The sequence below is a fragment of the Myxocyprinus asiaticus genome, chromosome 38 (assembly GCF_019703515.2).
Source record: "Myxocyprinus asiaticus isolate MX2 ecotype Aquarium Trade chromosome 38, UBuf_Myxa_2, whole genome shotgun sequence".
NCBI lineage: Eukaryota > Metazoa > Chordata > Actinopteri > Cypriniformes > Catostomidae > Myxocyprinus > Myxocyprinus asiaticus.
The window spans coordinates 16,500,189-16,518,259 of record NC_059381.1 but is presented as its reverse complement, the minus strand read 5'-3'; the positions used below and the strand labels follow the sequence as shown (position 1 = coordinate 16,518,259).

General features: G+C 38.9%; 1 protein-coding gene across 1 annotated transcript; it reads left to right on the top strand.

The window, feature by feature from the left end:
* The first annotated feature begins 764 nt into the window (after window positions 1-764).
* LOC127428916 (growth hormone receptor-like) lies at window positions 765-17,705 on the top strand. Its single transcript, XM_051677592.1, has 9 exons — window positions 765-1,173; window positions 2,049-2,119; window positions 5,271-5,406; window positions 5,597-5,775; window positions 5,975-6,159; window positions 6,644-6,785; window positions 6,881-6,971; window positions 16,614-16,683; window positions 16,807-17,705. Exons 2-9 carry the CDS (start codon window positions 2,068-2,070, stop codon window positions 17,680-17,682), a joined length of 1,731 nt encoding a protein of 576 aa, XP_051533552.1. The 5' UTR covers window positions 765-1,173; window positions 2,049-2,067; the 3' UTR covers window positions 17,683-17,705.
* Window positions 17,706-18,071: the final 366 nt, after the last annotated feature.

Genomic DNA, 18,071 nt, shown 5'->3' with positions numbered 1-18,071 from the left:
GAACTGGGTGTGCAATTTGTCTGTCAGCCTGTGATTTGAGGAGAGTCAGATATTTGACTAAAGCTGCTTTCCTTTTAAGGCATAAAATTATGATTCCAAAAATGACCCTTTTTTGTGATTTACAATTAATGGTAATCCTGTTCCCTAGAAAACCAGACTATAGTTAACAAAGACATGGAAAAATAGGTTATATTATGTCTCATTAGGAATAATGCACAAACATAAATGTAACACACACCTTGACACATGCATTTGGAAAAGAGTGTGGTATACAAGTTGTTTATGACAGTGAATCAGCAAATATTTTACAAAAACACAAAATCTGAAAAGTTCTAACTTTTAAACCTCCCACCATTGCCCCACAAACTACATATGCCTTCTCAATATTCTCACAGGGTCTTATTACACTGCAATACCCCTTAACACGTGCTCCGCTTCAGTCACGTGTGACTAACACTACAGCACTGCATTGTTCATCATATGTGTGAGCGCCTATAGAGACCACGAGAATGGCCACAACTCAAAAAAAAAAAAAAAATTCTGCAAATAGATATTTGGGAATTAACTTGAAGCCTTTCTAAAAACCTAAGTACAACGCTCTGATTCGGCAAATGATTTTTAAATATTTCCAGCTATATTTAATTTCAGCACTGACCGCAAGGCACTCGTTCATTTTTTTTTTCCCTCAGGATTTTTCAAATAGCGAGCATAAACTTGCACGTGAAGTGTAGATAGATGAATCGCGTACCATTTTTTTTTTTGTTTGTTTGTTTAAAGACTAGTTGTGAGAAAATTGGCAATGTGACGCTCTTTAGGGCGGAGTGCCATGTCCATTTATTTCTCGAATGCGAAAGTGTACATGCATGAAACAGATTAGTGACCCTACGCAGAGTGCTTCAAGGATAGGTGACGCCCTTCTTCGAATGTGCCCTAAACTGTTGTAGTTTTGGAGCGAGATATCCCAGAGTGTTAGCCGAGGTCCTGACGGATCAGTGCAGGGCACTTTAGGCAACGCCGCAGGCTCTCTTACGATAGATGTTTATACAATAGAACAACGATGGAAATGTAACCACACTGTGCGAAAACTATCATGCGAGAAAGTCAAGGTTCCAGGAGGAATACTTCAATAGAAAAGTTCTGGATCTACGAATCTAAATCGTACTCTTAGAAAAGGTGAGTGTAGTTGGACAAACGTGGAATCCGTTATGGTGGAATTTGTTGTTTTGATTATTTTGTCATTCTTGAATCGGTAGCTGTTGTGGAATCTTTTGACATTATTATGGATTTTTTATTTTAATTTGTTAATGCATAACACAAGTACTCGCACCTCAACAAACAGACGCATGGGTCGTTCAAGACCGAGCGCGTGCTTGCGCAAAAAGATAGTTGTTTTGATCGTAACACGACTGTAAATGTTGCATGACTACTTAAAACAATGTATGTCTTTCCATTTGATATTGTGTCGTACAATTGAACTGTCATGAAAATAATCAATTCTCAGACTCTTTTCAGGGAACTATATCAAACACACTGCACTGTTATCATCTTTCTAATTATGCATTTTAACTTTGGAGAACAGGACCCATCTTATCTAGGAGCTTGCCCTTCACCCACAGTAAAGAGTATACGTTATCTCTGTATTGGAGCGCTGGGTGCGAAGGCCATTTAAATCTAATAGAGAAGGGCTGTGATCTGCATGCAGTTGAAGAGTTATCAGATGAAATTCTGAGAAGATGTTTTCCTGAAGCTGATTGGAGTAAAGCCATGCTGCTGTAGAGAGATATTTCACAACCGCTCACCAGAGCATTTGGCTTAAATTGGATGTCATGTCCAACAGAAGACTGTTTACTGTGATTTCGTAATGCTCCTAACTAGTCTCAGACTGGTTGAGTTTTCAATGAGTATTGGTTTTCATTTGGTTGATGAGCAGTTTGTAAAGGGAATGGCCTAAACAACTGACCTGAATTTGGATTTAGGACTATTTCTATTACTCCTAATGCTGTCTGTTAACAAATTTCATATTTGTGTGTTTATTTTGGTCTTCACAGGGACTGTACCTTGGAGACCATGCTTTTCATCTGTATTTTGTTCATCAGTGCTGTGGCAACACAAGTGCAAGGTTTGTAGTTTTAAATACTGTAAACTGTCATCTTGTTGTACTAACGAAACATGACATACCTGACTGCAGAGGTTTGAAGTGGGAACGGACACATAATTACGGTTTGAGACTAACATCTATCTACCTTTTTTTCTACAAATTCTCTAAAGAGCTTTTTTGTTCTAGAATGTAGCTAAAGAGTTAGAAAACAGGATGTTTTCTTTGGAAACCCACCCATTGCTCCACCTTGTCTGAATAATCAGGGGAACTGTCATTATTGATTGCTGTGGGAAAAACACTGAAAGAGCTCCTTGGCTTACTGCAAACGCTCAAGAGAGCCCAGTGCATCCACAAGTGTTTGCATTCAATCTGAAGTGCAAATCAGCGTGTTCTCCTTACTGAACATACTTACAGTACTGTGCAAAAGTCTTAGGCACATAAGATGCTTCACAAAAGCATTTGACTTTAGATGGTTATTTATATTTTCAGCTTTAGTGTGTCAATAGGAAATATACATTTTAGACTCCCAAACATTTCTTTTGCAAATAGAATAGAAGAACAGGGAGCCCTGCAACAGATGGCATGGTCCCCACAGAGCCCCCCACTGAATACTGAGTCAGTCTGGGATTACAAGAAGAGACAGAAGCAATTGAGACAGCCTAAATAGATAGAAGAACTGTGGCAAATTATCCAAGAAGCTTGGAACATCCTATCTGCAAACAACCAAGAAAAACTGTGTCCAGGTGTACCTAGGAGAGTTGGTGCTGTTTTGAAGGCAAAGGTGTTCACACCAAATATTGATTGATTTTTTATGTTTACTGGACTTTGTATGACGTTAATTGATAAATGAAAACGATTTATGGCATTATTTTTGAAGACATCTTCACTATGCAACATTTTTCCCAAGTGCCTAAAACTTTTGCACAGTAACATACATTACATAACAAGTTTAAAAATGTCAATACAAGCTTATTGTATTTAACTTCTAGTGCCAAAAACAACTACAAACAGATTTGCTTTTATATAACAAATAAAATACATCCATAAGAAAAATACATTTTAATAAGGACTCAAAATGTAGGCTGCAAATAATGTGTAAATAAATTCTGTAGCTAAATCAAAAGCATGCAAATAAAACATTCATTTCAGAAGAGTGGTGCAAAAGGTGTGTGATTTACAGTTTGAACATGGATAGGATCTTTCGATCAGACCCATGGCCAAGAGGATGAAATTAATTTGTTACACAACACGGTGGACATTTCTTTCAGCGTTTGCCCTGTCACGTTCCAATTCTTCACAAGCCCACTCCTAAATGCTTTCATTTCGAAATAAGTGCTTTGAATACGACTGTCCATTTATGAATTCATTCAAATGAAAGGTGTTGTTTTCTGTGGGAAGTAGTGCATGTTGCTATGTGAAATGGATGGTTAGCTTCGTAACATCAAGGTGCAATTGCCTTTTGTGCTATACTGTACATTAGTTTCTATGGGAACATATTTCAGTTGAAGTACATCTCTGATTCATAACCTTAGGTAGTTCATTATTTGTTTACAGACAACAATTTCAATCGTAAAGAAAAAAAACTGTACATGACCAATTTATAGCACAGTAAAATCCTTCAATTCTTAAGTTAATTTGTACTTTTTTTAATTTGTTAATTAGAAAAAAATGAATGAGGATCACTCCGGCTGTTAAGTCGATCCGATCACAAACTCATGTGGAAACACATGCCCCCGTTCTAGGAGACGCATGACCGATGTAAACAAACATGGATTTATGTGAGCGCTGCCGTTGATGTTGTTGCTGCTTCTCTGTTTTAAGTCTCAGAAGTAACGGGCCGAGCGCAGGCTGCGGCACGAGTTGGGTGTGAGTGCCGTTAAATGTTTTTTCGACTTTGAGCGGTTGTTCGCCATCTCCATTTCTTCGTGGTTCAGATTTGAGTCATTAATACACTATCATACTCTACAAGATTTCCTCTATATCTAAAATATCAAATACCTTTTATATCCTCCAGCTAAATGGAATAATTTCACTATCTGTCCTCTTTTAAGAATTGTTTTTGGACTCCACAGTCCAAAAACTCAGACCAGTAACTGAATCGTCTTCGTCTTATGTCAGCACGTCCTGACCTTGTACGTGCCCAGACCGTTAATCTTACGACTCTTTTCACACATAACATCAAAACTGAACTTTTCAGGTAATGTTACAACTTCTCATTCAGGGAAATAGCCAGTGCAAAATCTACCGGTATTTTCAAACAGACCGTGTTCACACATTACCTCTAAACTGAAAATTGCAGTTAATTTTCTGGAAAAGGCTGTATGTGTAAAAGCGACTGTAAAAAAACACCTCCCACAAATTCCAGTTTCGATAATCAGACCAAACTGACCAAACTACAGACTGACCAAACTACATTGATGAATTGTACCTATGGAAACTTTCAAATTTAGCTGTTAGCTCAAATCATCAATAACAGTTTTGTCAGTATTGCTGTCTAAATGGTAACTGAGTAGCTCAAGGGAGAGCTGTTTAAAGAGACTGCGGGCTGTAATCATGTACTGCCACCCAAATGCTTCTACATGTGAAAAATGCCTGCACACATTTCCAGGAAAACACAACTGACAGCCTCACAGTTATGGGTTATGGCTCAACTGGGATTTATGTTACATCCTGTTAGTCTTTAGCTGGCTTAGACCAAAGGAATTTCACAGAATGTTCTTATTTTATCTGCAAAAGATTTGGTAGTTCTCAGCTGTGCTTGAATAGCATAGATGAAACTCATTGTAATTTATGAATTGTTACAAAGTATATATACTGTAGTATAAAGTATGTGTGTGTGTGTGTGTGTGTGTGTGTGTGTGTGTGTTATATATATATATATATATATAAATAACTGCATTATTCAATGTAAATTAGACACATCAATGTATTTCTTATAATGTACCACTCATAGTCTTATCAAACTTATATTATTCAGTGAACTGTAATATTTATTTTGGCCTTTCTATAAATGTAGCATAAATGTGCAATGGAGCATGTCTTAATTTAGTCTAATTAAAGACTTGACGTTCCTGTAATTCTTTCTGGTCCATCAGACTTCCTGGAAAAATGCCTTAAAGCAAGTATGTTCAATATTGGAAAGATTGCCAGTATTATTATTTTTTCTTTGCAGGCCAGACATCCACTCTGCCTCACCTGACTGGCTGCTTTTCTCGAGAACTAATGACTTTTCATTGCCAATGGGAGACTGGATCTCTCCAGAACCTCACAGATCCTGGAGATCCAAGACTTTTCTACATATTAGAAAAGTAACTACTTGAGTAACACTAACACAGAATTAAAGAAATTGCTTGATGATTACTATCTGTAAATGATGAGAATTCTGAAAACTGGATTTCTGCTCTAGGCCATAAAAATGGACAGTTTACTTGGCAGAAATGTTTGCAGTGTAAAACAGTTTAGTTGTTGGACAGACATAGTGTTCCCCCTTCTCTGCAGGGATTCCAAGAAAAATGAGAGAAAATGGAGTGAATGTCCAAGTTACAGCTCCTCAAAGACGAATGAATGCTACTTTAATTCCAGCAATACCATTATTTGGTACCCTTACAGGATCCAATTACGTTCACGCTCTCTTGATTTTGTTTACGATGAAATGTCCTTCAATGTGGAAGATATTGGTAAGCCATGTCATAAACTCTAACTCTGACTTTCTTGGCATGCTTTCAAGTACACAATGATATAAACATTCACACCAGGCTTATTTCCTTATGACAGGTAGTAAATCACCTTTTTGATTGTATATAGGCTGCAGAATATTTACCTTGACATGCAAGGATTTTATAAACATTTATTCATAGCTGTCCATTATTTTCTCAGTGTTTCCAGACCCGCCTGTGGGACTCAACTGGACACTTTTAAGTATGAGCTCATCTGGCTTAATCTGTGATGTGGTTGTGAGCTGGGAGCCACCCCCCTCGGCAGCAGAGAATGTGAAGACAGGATGGATGTTGTTGGTGTATGAGACACAGTACAGAGAAAAGGGTTCAGACCAGTGGAACTCAGTGAGTCTCGCACAATGTTTTCAATAGAACTGTGCCAAACCAGACTTAAGCCTCCATATTTATTATATTACACAGATCAGTGCATCGTACTCTCCTAATTAGGAACGGACATACTTGGATTTATTTCTTGTAGAGTTTCTCTTAAGCTTTATATTAAGTAATTTCTGAGAAAGCGAATGCATCATTACATTTGATTCATCAGAGCGAGAGTTATACCTAAGTTCAGGGGCGGATTTAGGCATGGACGACATCTTACCGGGGGCATCTTACCAGGGGCAGCACGAGGTGCCCACACAAAAAAGTGGGCGCCCTAAAGTCCACCAGCCATCTCATCTCCAACCTCCCACAACCAGCAGTCACCCCCCCTACCCTGCCAATAACTTTTGTTACAAACTAGAACTGCTACTGCCTGAGTCTAATTATCTTCAAGATTGGAGGGTTGAGCTCCCTTTAATGTGATTTAACTGTGTTTATCTCTCTTCAGCTAGAGAATGGCAAAGAAACGCAGGCATATATCTATGGTCTGCGCAGCAACACTGAATATGAGATCAGAGTGAGGTCAAAAATGAGAGGTTACAATTATGGTGACTTCAGTGACTCCATCTTCATACTCATTCTTGACAAAGGTCTGATTTAAGATTACATCTGCCAGTCTGTGGGATTTAGAAGGAAATTACTTGATTTGTTCAGTGATGTTTTGAATGTCCTATTTCAATTTCAGAATCAAGAGTTCCTATTACAGCTGTGCTCATCTTTGCTGCTGTTGGTGTTGGGATTATCTTGATGCTGGTTGTAGTTTCACGTCAACAAAAGTAAGTACCTACTCTATTATATCTACTCTGTAATATAGTTTTCCAGCACTATGTATGATTAAAATGATTTCCTGTTATATTCAAATCTTTCCAGCCTTTTTTTGGAATATATCGGAATAGAGTACTGTGCAAAAGACTTACGCACATTAGATGTTTCACAAATATATTTGTTTTAAGATTATTTTATATTTTCTGCTTTAGTGTGGCAATAAGAAATATCAATTTTAGATTTCCAAACATTCCTTTTGCATATAGAATAGAAGTAGAACAAGGAGTCCTGCAACAGATGGCATGGCCCCACACAGAGCCCGAGTCTCAACATTGAGTCAGTCTGGGATTACAAAAAGAGACAGAAACAACTGAACCTTCGCTGAGCCCTTTCTTAACAGCGTTTCTGACCAATCCTATCTTAGCAACCTATCGTTTCTCTGACAAGCGCTTGCTTTTTTCCAACGAGAGTCTATGGGAGTAATGTGTGTTTGAGTAGCTTTAAGCTGAATTTTTTATAAATTATCCATAAAATGTAAACGTTGTTGCTGGGTCACTTGTAATCGTGACACAAGGTTTCTAGAGAGGATACATGCATGTTTTGTTTTTGTTTTTTTTGTTTTTTTTTAAATCTTTAAATAAATCACGAGAAGAGCATGCTATTGATTAAACTGTGTCAGCCCTCATTCCCAAATGAACATTTATAACACCAGTAAGGACACCTACATTTGCTTCGAGGTAAATTAAAGCTAATAACTTAACGTAAATTCATTCATGAAATGATTCAGGTCTTAGTAAAGGTGATAGTAAATAAAGAGTTTACAGCATCATAGTGATGTGCTATGAGATGTTATGAGTAGTTCTGCTCACTTACACTAATGTTATCAGGTGTGTAATTGCTATTAAGCAAGGCAAGTTTATTTATATAGCACATTTCATACACAATGGCAATTCAAAGTGTTTTACATAAAAATTATAAAGAAAATACAAGATCAAATACATTTTAAAACCAATTAATAACAAGAAATAAGAATAAAAAGTCATAAAATAAATTTTAAAAAAGTAACAATTATTAAAAAGAATAAAAAGAAAAGAATACAGAAATAAAATGACGCAGTACAATCAGTAAGTGCAGCACAGTCCTCTTTGAATAAATGCACAGCTAAACAGATGTGTTTTCAGTCTGGATTTGAATGTGGCTACTGTTGGAGCACACCTGACCTCTTCTGGAAGCTGATTCCAGCTGCGGGTGACATAATAGCTAAACATAGTCTCACCTTATTTTGAGTGAACCCTCTGTATTTCTAACTGACTTGATCCTAATGATCTGAGAGGACTGTTAGGTTTATATTCAACAAACATCTGCAATGTATTTAGATCCTACGCTATTGAGTGATTTTTAAATGAGTAATAGTACTTTAAAATCAATTCTAAATGTAATTGGAAGCCAGTGCAAAGACATGAGGACTGGAGTAATATGCTCAGATCTTTTGGTTCGGGTGAGAATCCTGGCAGCAGCATTTTGAATGAGCTGCAGCTGTCTAATAGTCTTTTTGGGAAGGCCAGTGAAGAGTCCATTTCAGTAATCCACCCTACTGGTGATGACTGCATGAATAAGTTTCTCTAAGTCTTGACTGGATACAAAACATCAAATTCTTGCTATGTTTTTAGATGATAGTAGGCTGATTTAGCTATTGCTTTGATGTGACTACTGAAACTAAGGCCTGACTCCAAAATGACACCAAGATTCCTTACTTGAGGAATCAAGTATTTTTTTGTCTTTAGACCCTTGGAGTCAAGGTTTGTGTTCACCTTGGGAATTTCACCTTTGTTGCCAAATACAATTACCTCTGTCTTGTCGTTGTTTAACTGAAGGAAGTTTCGGCTCATCCAACTGTTTATTTCATGCACTTGCACAGGACTGTAGTCATTTGGCGATAGGGCTAGGTAAGTCTGGGTGTCTTCTGCATAGCTATTGTATGCAATTTGGTTATTTTACATAATTTGGCCTAGTGGGAGCATATACAGGTTGAACAGGAGCGATGCAAGAATTGAGCCTTGTGGGTCTCCACACGTCATGGATGTCCACTCAGATTCATAGTTGCCTATGTTCACATAGTAACCCCTCCCATCTAGATATGACCTGAACCAGCTGAGGACCATCCCAGAGAGCCCTACCCAGTTTTCCAATCTGTCTAGGAGAATGTTGTGGTCAGCAGTGTCAAAGGCAGCACTGAGATCTAGTAATACCAGCACTGATATTTTGCCTGAATCAGTATTAAGCCGAATATCATTAAGTATGTTTATAAGCACCGTATCTGTGCTGTGATGCAGTCAAAAACCAGGCTGGAAATTGTCCAAGTAGCCATTTGAGTTTAAGAATTTGTTCAGCTGATTGAAAACAACGTTTTTAGTGATCTTGCCTATGAAAGGAAGATTTGAGATTGGTCTGTAGTTGTTTATTATAGAGTTATCCAGATTGCTGTTTTTTAGAAGGGGCTTAACAGCTGTAGTTTTCAGGGACTTAGGAAACATGCCTGAAAGGAGTGAGGCATTGAGTATTTCTAACAGACCTTTTTTTTAATCAGTTAAACACATTTTTGAAAAATGGTGTGGGGAGTGTGTCAAGACAGCAGGTCGATGATTTAAGATGCTGTACAATTTCTTTCAGCGTTTTGCCATCAATTGCCTCAAAATCAGACATAGTGACTAATTTCTGAAGTTTTTGTGGTGGGTGCTGTCTGACCTCAGTGCAACATGAGCATGAGCTGATCTTCATTGATCTTCTTCATGAAAAATTATGCAAACTCATTGGATTTGTTGTCAGAAAGCATTTCACAGGGAACCTGTGTTGGGGGGATAATTAGTCTCTGTACAGTAGCAAAAAGAGTGCGGATGTTGTTTATATAGCAGTTTATAATGTTTGAGAAGAAAGTCTGCCTAGCTGTGCCTAGTTCCAAATTGAAAGCATGAAGGTTGTCTTTATAGATGTTATAATGGACTTCAAGTTTTGTTTTCCACCACATTTGTTCTGCTTTCCTGCATTTTCTTTTTATGTTTTGAACTGATGCTGCATGGTGCTTTATGCCTTCCAGTAATCTTCCTGACCTTTACAATGCCATCAATAGCATTTTTAACTTTTGAGTTAAAGTTATCGAGGAGAACATCAACTCAGTCTGTGGTGTCATAGATATAGCCTTCATAAATTGCACACTAATATTCTCATTTATCAGGGATGTGATTTTTTTTGTGATATGGATTTCCGTATTTTCTGACCTCGGTGGGATGACCCCTGTAAATTGTGTAAATTGAATAAAGGGTCTACTTAAATGTATTAAAACTACAAAATGCTGCATTTTTAAATACTATTATTACACGCGGATTAATGCCGACACCACTGCATGAGTTATAGGCGCCATCTAGCGGCTGTGTGTGGAGCTCTCCTGAGCCCACAGTATTAAGTTTTTGCCATTTGTTAATCATATTTAACATCAGCATAAGACAGCTTTGCACAAAATATCAACCTATTTGATTAAACATTGTTAGTTGACTATTAAACTGCTAAAAAACATTTACTGATAAAACTAAAATTGCCAATCAGAACTGAGTAATTACAATGGTTCGTATTTTGTGTGGCCAAATGTGAAATATTTATTTCAGGAAAATAGTTGCTTATAGGACTTAGCCTCCTTCCTGATGTTGACTTATAATTGATTTAACATTTTATTATTAACATTAGAGACTATTTGTTGTGTTGTATTTGTTATTTTACTGTCAGACAAATGAATTACAATTCTACATGTCATTTATTTCTATTATTCTTTGTTTCCAGCATACCATAAACTCATGGTTAGGATAGATGTGAATAGCCCTGAAGTAAAGACAATTGATGAAGGGGTAAAAAACGTTTTAAATGGAGTTGGTTGCAGGAGAGTGTCCAGGTTGAAGGGTGCACCCTTTCACTGAATTGTTTCACTAAAATCAGTGAACCAGGCAAGGCAATTTGCAACATATGTAACCAACCTGTTAATTATGGAACAAATGGTAAAACTGCACTGCGGAAACATTTGGAGCATCCAAAACACATAAAAAAAAATGGAGAATCCAACAGCAAAACATGCGTATTGAGATAGCATCCACAGATAATATTGTTGCGGCTCCTCACAGCGAACGTCCAAGGTGAATTCCTCCTCTGTGTGACCTAATATAATATAAGGTGTGTGTGTGGCGCGCGGGGGAGGGGGGGTCGCTGGGTTTGCGGCCTTCCTTCCTTCTTTTTTGTCCTTGGCTGATCACATGGCTGATTTATGTACCTTTTTTTGACAGAGACAGATGTAACTTCAGTTGCAGGAGAAATCAATATTTCAAAGAAAATACAGAAATGGTCAGATAGCGCTATGTCCTTAATAAGAGTGGATGAAATGTTCAGACCTTTACTAATGAGCAGACCCAGAGTGTGTCCACGATTGTGTGTGGGTCCATCTACATGCTGTGTGAGATCAAAAGTGTTTAAAACTGTTGTGAGTTCTTTTGCAGTGTTATGTTCAGGATTATCTATATGAATGTTGAAATCCCCAGCAATAACAAAACAGTCAAATTCAGAGGTAGTTGCTGATAACAGTTCTGTTAAATCATCAACAAATGCTGGAGAGTATTTTGGAGGCCTATAAATAATTATAAATAGAATGCGTGGAGCACCTTTTAGTACAATACTTACAAAGATATTCAAAGGTCAATTAATCACAAAGTGACACTTGCTTTCATTGAAAGACATCTTTAAATATCACAGCTAATCCTCCACCTCTCCTAACAGCTCTACAGACACTCTTAAATGTAAAGTTTGGAGGGGCTGATTCATTGAGGACTGTTGCACTGCAGCTGTCATCTAACCAAGTTTCATTTAGAAACATAAAATCCAGGTTGTTTGTGGTGATGAGGTCATTGACTAAAAATGATTTGTTGTTAAGTGAGTGGATGTTTAAAAGTGCTAACTTCACAGTATCTGTTTTTGGCCCCACAGCAATCTCGGATTGATGTTTAATAGGCAACAGATTAGATAGGTTTGCCTACATCTTGAGAACGCCTTAGTCTTTCTATCACTTAACATAGCAGATATAGAAAAAGCTATAGGCACATCGGGTTCCTGCTTGTTCTGTAAACGTTTGTGAATTTTGCTTCTACTTTAGCAGTGACCTGATACACATCACTGAGAGCTGTTATCAGTTTTCTGTTGTTCACCAAGAGCAGAAGAAGGATGATGCGTGCCCTGGCGCTGTGGAGAGCTCTCTCTGAGGGAGGGGGAGAGTAAGCTGGGCCCGCTGGCTTTGGTGGTAGAGGGGCCCGCCATTTTTTGGTTGGTATCTGGGGGCTTGCAGCAATGTTCCACTCAGAAGTGGGGATGTTGGTGAGAGGGAGAAAGTGTGTGGTGAGAGGGACTGTAGCTCTGGTGTTTTTGGCTCCCTTGGCTTTTTTTCAGGAATTTGTCCTTGGTTCCTGTATCTTGGAGCAGTTCTAATTCGTCACAATCCGACTGTAGTATGCCCTGTGTGTGGGGCTCTGCCTGGGTTGTGTCCCTGAGCAGTGAATGTTGTGACTGTGCTGTGTTATTGTGGGATTTATCGATTAAATGTCCATCCAGGTGCTGAAATGCGATCCTCTGGTCATCTTGACACTGCGGTGGTGATTGTGTGCCATCCATGTCGAGTGGGTTTGTGCACGTTGCAGGTGGATGAAGGAAGGAGAAGTAGATATTGTTCTTCAGCACTTTTGAAAGTTTGTTTGGGTGGAGGCCATCTGATTTAAACAGTTCTCTATGACTCCAGAAAAGATTAAAGTTATCAATGTAGTTCAGTCCTCTCTTGTGGCAGGTTTTGTGCAGCCAAGTGTTTAGACTGAGCAACCTAGAAAACATATTTGTTCCTCGGGCTGGGAGCGGTCCACAGAAAAACGACTGAACTTTCAATCTTCGAAGTGTTTCAAAGAGTTCAATGAAATTCCTCTTAAGGTGTTCTGACTGCTCCTTTTGAATATCATTTTTCCCCACATGTATAATAACCCGATTTACAGTCTTATGATTCATCATAATGTTCCGAAGTTCCTTATTCACATCAGAAACCATAGCTCAAGGAAAGCAGCAAGTAGTGTTAGCCCTGTTACCAATGTTTCTGATAATGGAGTCACCCACTATCAGAGTGCTGGGCTCGGCTATAATCTCAGCAGAACGCCAATGCCTGCTTAACCTGCCAGCTGCACTGTTAGCTGCTAGTCAAGTCAAAGCCGTATCTCGGGTAGATGATGCTAATGCTGCAATATAAATTCAGCAAAAAAAAAAAAAAAAGAAACGTCCTCTCATTTTCAACTGCTTTTATTTTCAGCAAACTTAACATGTGTAAATATTTGTATGAACATAAAAAGATTCAACAATTAAGACATAAACTGAACAAGTTTCACAGACATGTGACTAACAGAAATGGAATAATGTGTCTCTGAACAAAAGGGGGGTCAAAATCAAAAGTAACAGTCAGTATCTGGTGTGGCCACTAGTTGCATTAAGTACTGCAGTGCATCATCTCCTCATGGGCTGCACCAGATTTGCCAGTTCTTGCTGTGATATGTTACCCCACTCTTCCACCAAGGCACTTGCAAGTTCCTGGACATTTCTGGGGGGAATGACCCTAGCCCTCACCCTCCAATCCAACAGGTCCCAGACGTGCTCAACAGGATTGAGATCCGGGCTCTTCGCTGGCCACGGCAGAACACTGACATTCCTGTCTTGCAGGAAATCATGCACAGAACGAGCAGTATGGCTGGTGGCATTGTCATGCTGAAGGGTCATGTCAGGATGAGCCTGCAGGAAGGGTACCACATGAGGGAGGAGGATGTTTTCCCTTTAACGCACAGCATTGAGATTGCCTGCAATGGCAGCAAGCTCAGTCTGATGATGCTGTGACACACCACCCCAGACCATGACAGACCCTCCACCTCCAAATCGATCCTGCTCCAAAGTACAGGCCTCGGTGTAATGCTCATTACCATCAAAAAAAGTGAAGGGCACTTTTTGCCAGTACTGTCTGGTCCAGCGAAGGTGGGTTTGTGCCCATAGGCGACGTTGTTGCCGGTGATGTCTGGTATGGACCTGCCTTACAACAGGCCTACAAGCCCTCAATCCAGCCTCTCTCAGCCTATTGCGGACAGTCTGAGCACTGATGGAGGGATTGTGCGTACCTGGTGTAACTCGGGCAGTTGTTGTTGCCATCCTGTACCTGTCCCGTAGGTGTGATATTCGGATGTACCGATCCTGTGCAGGAGTTGTTACACATGGTCTGCCACTGCGAGGACGATCAGCTGTCCTTCCTCTCTCCCTGTAGTGCTGTCTTAGGTGTCTCACAGTACGGACATTGCAATTTATTGCCCTGGCCACATCTGCAGTCCTCATGCCTCCATGCAGCATGCCAAAGGCACGTTCACGCAGATGAGCAGGGACCCTGGGCATCTTTCTTTTGGTGTTTTTCAGAGTCAGTAGAAAGGTTGCTGTAGTGTCAAGTTTGTAGGCTAAGTTTTTATAACTGTGACCTTAATAACCTACCGTCTGAAAGCTGTTAGTGTCTTAACGACCGTTCCACAGGTGCATGTTCATTAATTGTTTATGGTTCATTGAACAAGCATGGAAAACATTGTTTAACCCTTTACAATAAAGATCTGTAAAGTTATTTGGATTTTTACAAAATTATCTTTAAAATACAGTGTCCTGAAAAAGGGACGTTTCTTTTTTTGCTGAGTTTGTGATACTCGTGACAGTCTGGTGTCTCAAGCAACTTTGAGTCTAGCTCCCTGTTTATCCCATCAGTTTGAGCTCTCACTTTCATCAGTTACTTTTGGCACCTGTACGGCTGGTTTATCTAGGCTCAGTATAGCCTGTCGAGGAACATGTATTCCTTAAGGGATGGCAGTACCGAAAGGTTCTTTGTTTCAAGAACTGCAAACTTTTGTAGAAGTCAGTGGCAGTTTGAGCAGCAAGTGGAGTTTGAGCCGAAAGGAGGCATTTTATTTCTCGTCTGTCTGTGTGAAGGCAGCTGTGTTGTCCAGTTTCAGAATCAGAATTCAGGAATGTAAACTGCCGGTAGTAGGAGACTGGTAGACCGCTTTGACAGAAAATCCAGTTTTTGTAATAATATTTTAGTCCCAAAAGTCTCTGGTTTTAGTGTGGGTGCCAAAATAAGTTGTTTGAGCACTGTGCTGAACTGCTGATATGGAAATAAGAGGTTAAACTGCAAAAGCAAGGTAGCAAAGCACGGAGCAGTAAGCAAAAGCGTCCGAACAGTAGCAAAGCAGGAAGCAAAAATGTTCCTGCGAAAATATTAAATGATGCTTTTCTCTTTTCAAGTGACTGTGATACTCATTTGCCTCAATTCTGATTCACAGTCTCCACAGTTTTCAGTCAAATTACTGTGTAATTTAAGAATTTCTTTTACAAAAAACGTCAGATAAATATACTTTAAAATGTCACTCTTCATTCCAGTCCATGTAAGAATATTATCAATTCCGTATTTTGCCAAAAACCGTGCCTTTCACGGCACTCTCCCATTCATTCCTATGAGAAGTTTTGCAAAGCAATTGAGCCACTTAAATACATAGAACTGTGGCAAGTTCTCCAAGATGCTTGAAACAACCTATCTGCCAACAATCTTGAAAACAATCTTGAAAATCTGTGCACAAGTGTACCTTGAAAATTTTTGCTGTTTTTACAGGCATTGGGTGGTCACACCAGATATTGATTTAGTTTTAATTTTTTACTGCACTTTGTATGCAGTTAATTGATAAATTAAATTATTTATGGCATTATTTTTTAAAATATCCTTACTATGCAACATTTTTCACAACTGTTTAAGTATTTTGCACAGTAGTATATAGAATAAATAAATACTGTATGAACTGTATTAGGGCTGCACAATTAATATGAAAAAAATAAAATAAAATTATGGCTGCCACAATTAACTAATCATGTAAAGTGTAAATTACAGATTTCCTTTTAGGTATGCACCAGTCACGTCTAAATTTTCTATTTACAATATGTTTTTTGCAACATTGAGCATTGTAGCCAATCAGAGACGTTGTGCAAATGAATGCAGAAATTAATCAAATTCTCATTTACTCACCCTTATGCCATCCCAGATGTGTATGACTTTCTTTCTTCTGCAGAAAACAAATTAAGATTTTTAGAAGAATATCTCAGCTCTGTATGTCTATACAATGCAAGAGAATGGGGTTCAAAATTTTGAAGCTCCAAAAACCACATAAAGGCAGCATAAAGGTAATACATAAGACTCCAGTGGTTTAATCAATGTCTTCTGAAGCCATTCAGTTTTGGGTGAGAACAGACCAAAAAATAACTTCTTTGTGTTCTGCAGAAGAAAGTAAGTTATATACATCTGGGTTGGCTTGAGGGTGAGTAAATTATGAGAGCATTTTCATTTTTGGGTGAAATATTCCTTTAACGTGAAGCTCAAGGGAAATAATTGATCATTTAGATTTTTGTCATAATCGTGCAGTCCTAACTGTATAGGATATCTAAAAAATCCACAGATTGTTGAAGATTGAAGTCTTCTACCTGCCAAAAAGTGTTTTCACTTCAATATGGTCTGATGTTTATTCTAGGCTAATGGTGATATTCCTACCACCTGTCCCTGTACCAAAAATCAAAGGGATTGACCCAGTTCTTTTACAGGTATTTTATCCCACACCTGTGTTTTTATTTATTTATTTATTTTTGTTTGTTTTTTTGGACTAAGATCACTTTTTCTTGCTTTTCTATAAATGAAAGCTTTTCTATATATTTGTTTCTCCACAGAAAGGCCAACTGAGTGAATTTACATCAATCTTAGGCACCCACCCAGGCTTGCGCCCGGAACTGTATAGCAGTGATCCATGGGTCGAGTTTATAGAGGTGGACTTCGATGAACCACATGAGAGTCAGGAGGAGCTCCTCATTGCTGACTCTCCGGTCTCTGACTCACTGCAAATGTCCAGTGGTTTCAGGGATGATGACTCAGGTCGGGCTAGCTGTTGTGACCCAGACCTGTCAGATCATGATCAAACAGATCTTCATCAGTCTTTAGTCAGTGGACATGATGGTTTCCACCCCCTGTCTCGTGCTCACTCTGGTACACCACAGCCTGCAGCTGTCGTTCCACAAGACACAACTTGGACTAACAGCCTATACTCACAGGTCAGTGATGTTACACAGCGTGGTGAAGTAATGCTTTCTCCAGAGGAACAAGAAATGCTCTGCAACACCAGGTGTCATAATGAGCCTCTTAAAGATAATGAAAACAATAAGAGGAAGGAACTTCAGCAGTTGGTGGTGATCCCTGATGAAAGAGGCTACACCTCCGAGCTTGTTGCCAGTGTAATCAGCGACCAACACAGCCAACCTACAACAGACTATTCTCTCTGCACAGAACAGGGTCAAGAAAAACACAGTGCATTCAGAGAACTTCAAAATATGAGCACTAAGACAGACACTTCACTTCACCTGTCCACAGCATTTGCCATTCTTGCAAAGCCTACCAATCCAGAGTACACCATGGTGGATGGAGTGGATTGGAAAAACAGTCTCTTCCTGAAACCAAATACACAAATTGCCCCACAAGCAAAAGCAGTGCTAAAAACTTGGCCTACTCCTGAAGGATACTTGACTCCTGAGCTACTAAGCAACCTTAACTAAAAGTGGAGGACTTTCTCAGGAAGCATCACAGACTAGGGGTATGTTTGCTCTTAGTGAGATATCTGACATGCTTAGTCAACACCAAACACCATGTGTGATCCATGAGGGTGTCCAAAATAGGAGCTTGAAACAAAGCCAATTGGGCCTCTCAAGTGGTCTGGACGTAATGACACAATTTTTTTGGAAAGCTAATTAATGGTTGTATTAGGCATACATTTTAATCTCCTGATGTTGCTTTCATAATAATATATTTTAGCATGTTGTTTACTGTCATAAAAAGTTTTTATATTTTATATTTTATGCGCCCAAATGGAGATGCATAAAAGCTACATTGGCATGATTTGGCTTCTTGAAAAGATAGTTCACCCAAAATCTCTCTCATCATTTAC

Excerpts from the sequence above, each read along its gene's own strand:
- LOC127428916 (XM_051677592.1), top strand. The coding sequence starts at position 2,068 with ATGCTTTTCATCTGTATTTTGTTCATCAGTGCTGTGGCAACACAAGTG. Across the intron at positions 5,776-5,974 it reads CTTCAATGTGGAAGATATTG|TGTTTCCAGACCCGCCTGTG; the intron begins GTAAGCCATGTC and ends TTATTTTCTCAG. Across the intron at positions 6,972-16,613 it reads GTAGTTTCACGTCAACAAAA|GCTAATGGTGATATTCCTAC; the intron begins GTAAGTACCTAC and ends TGTTTATTCTAG.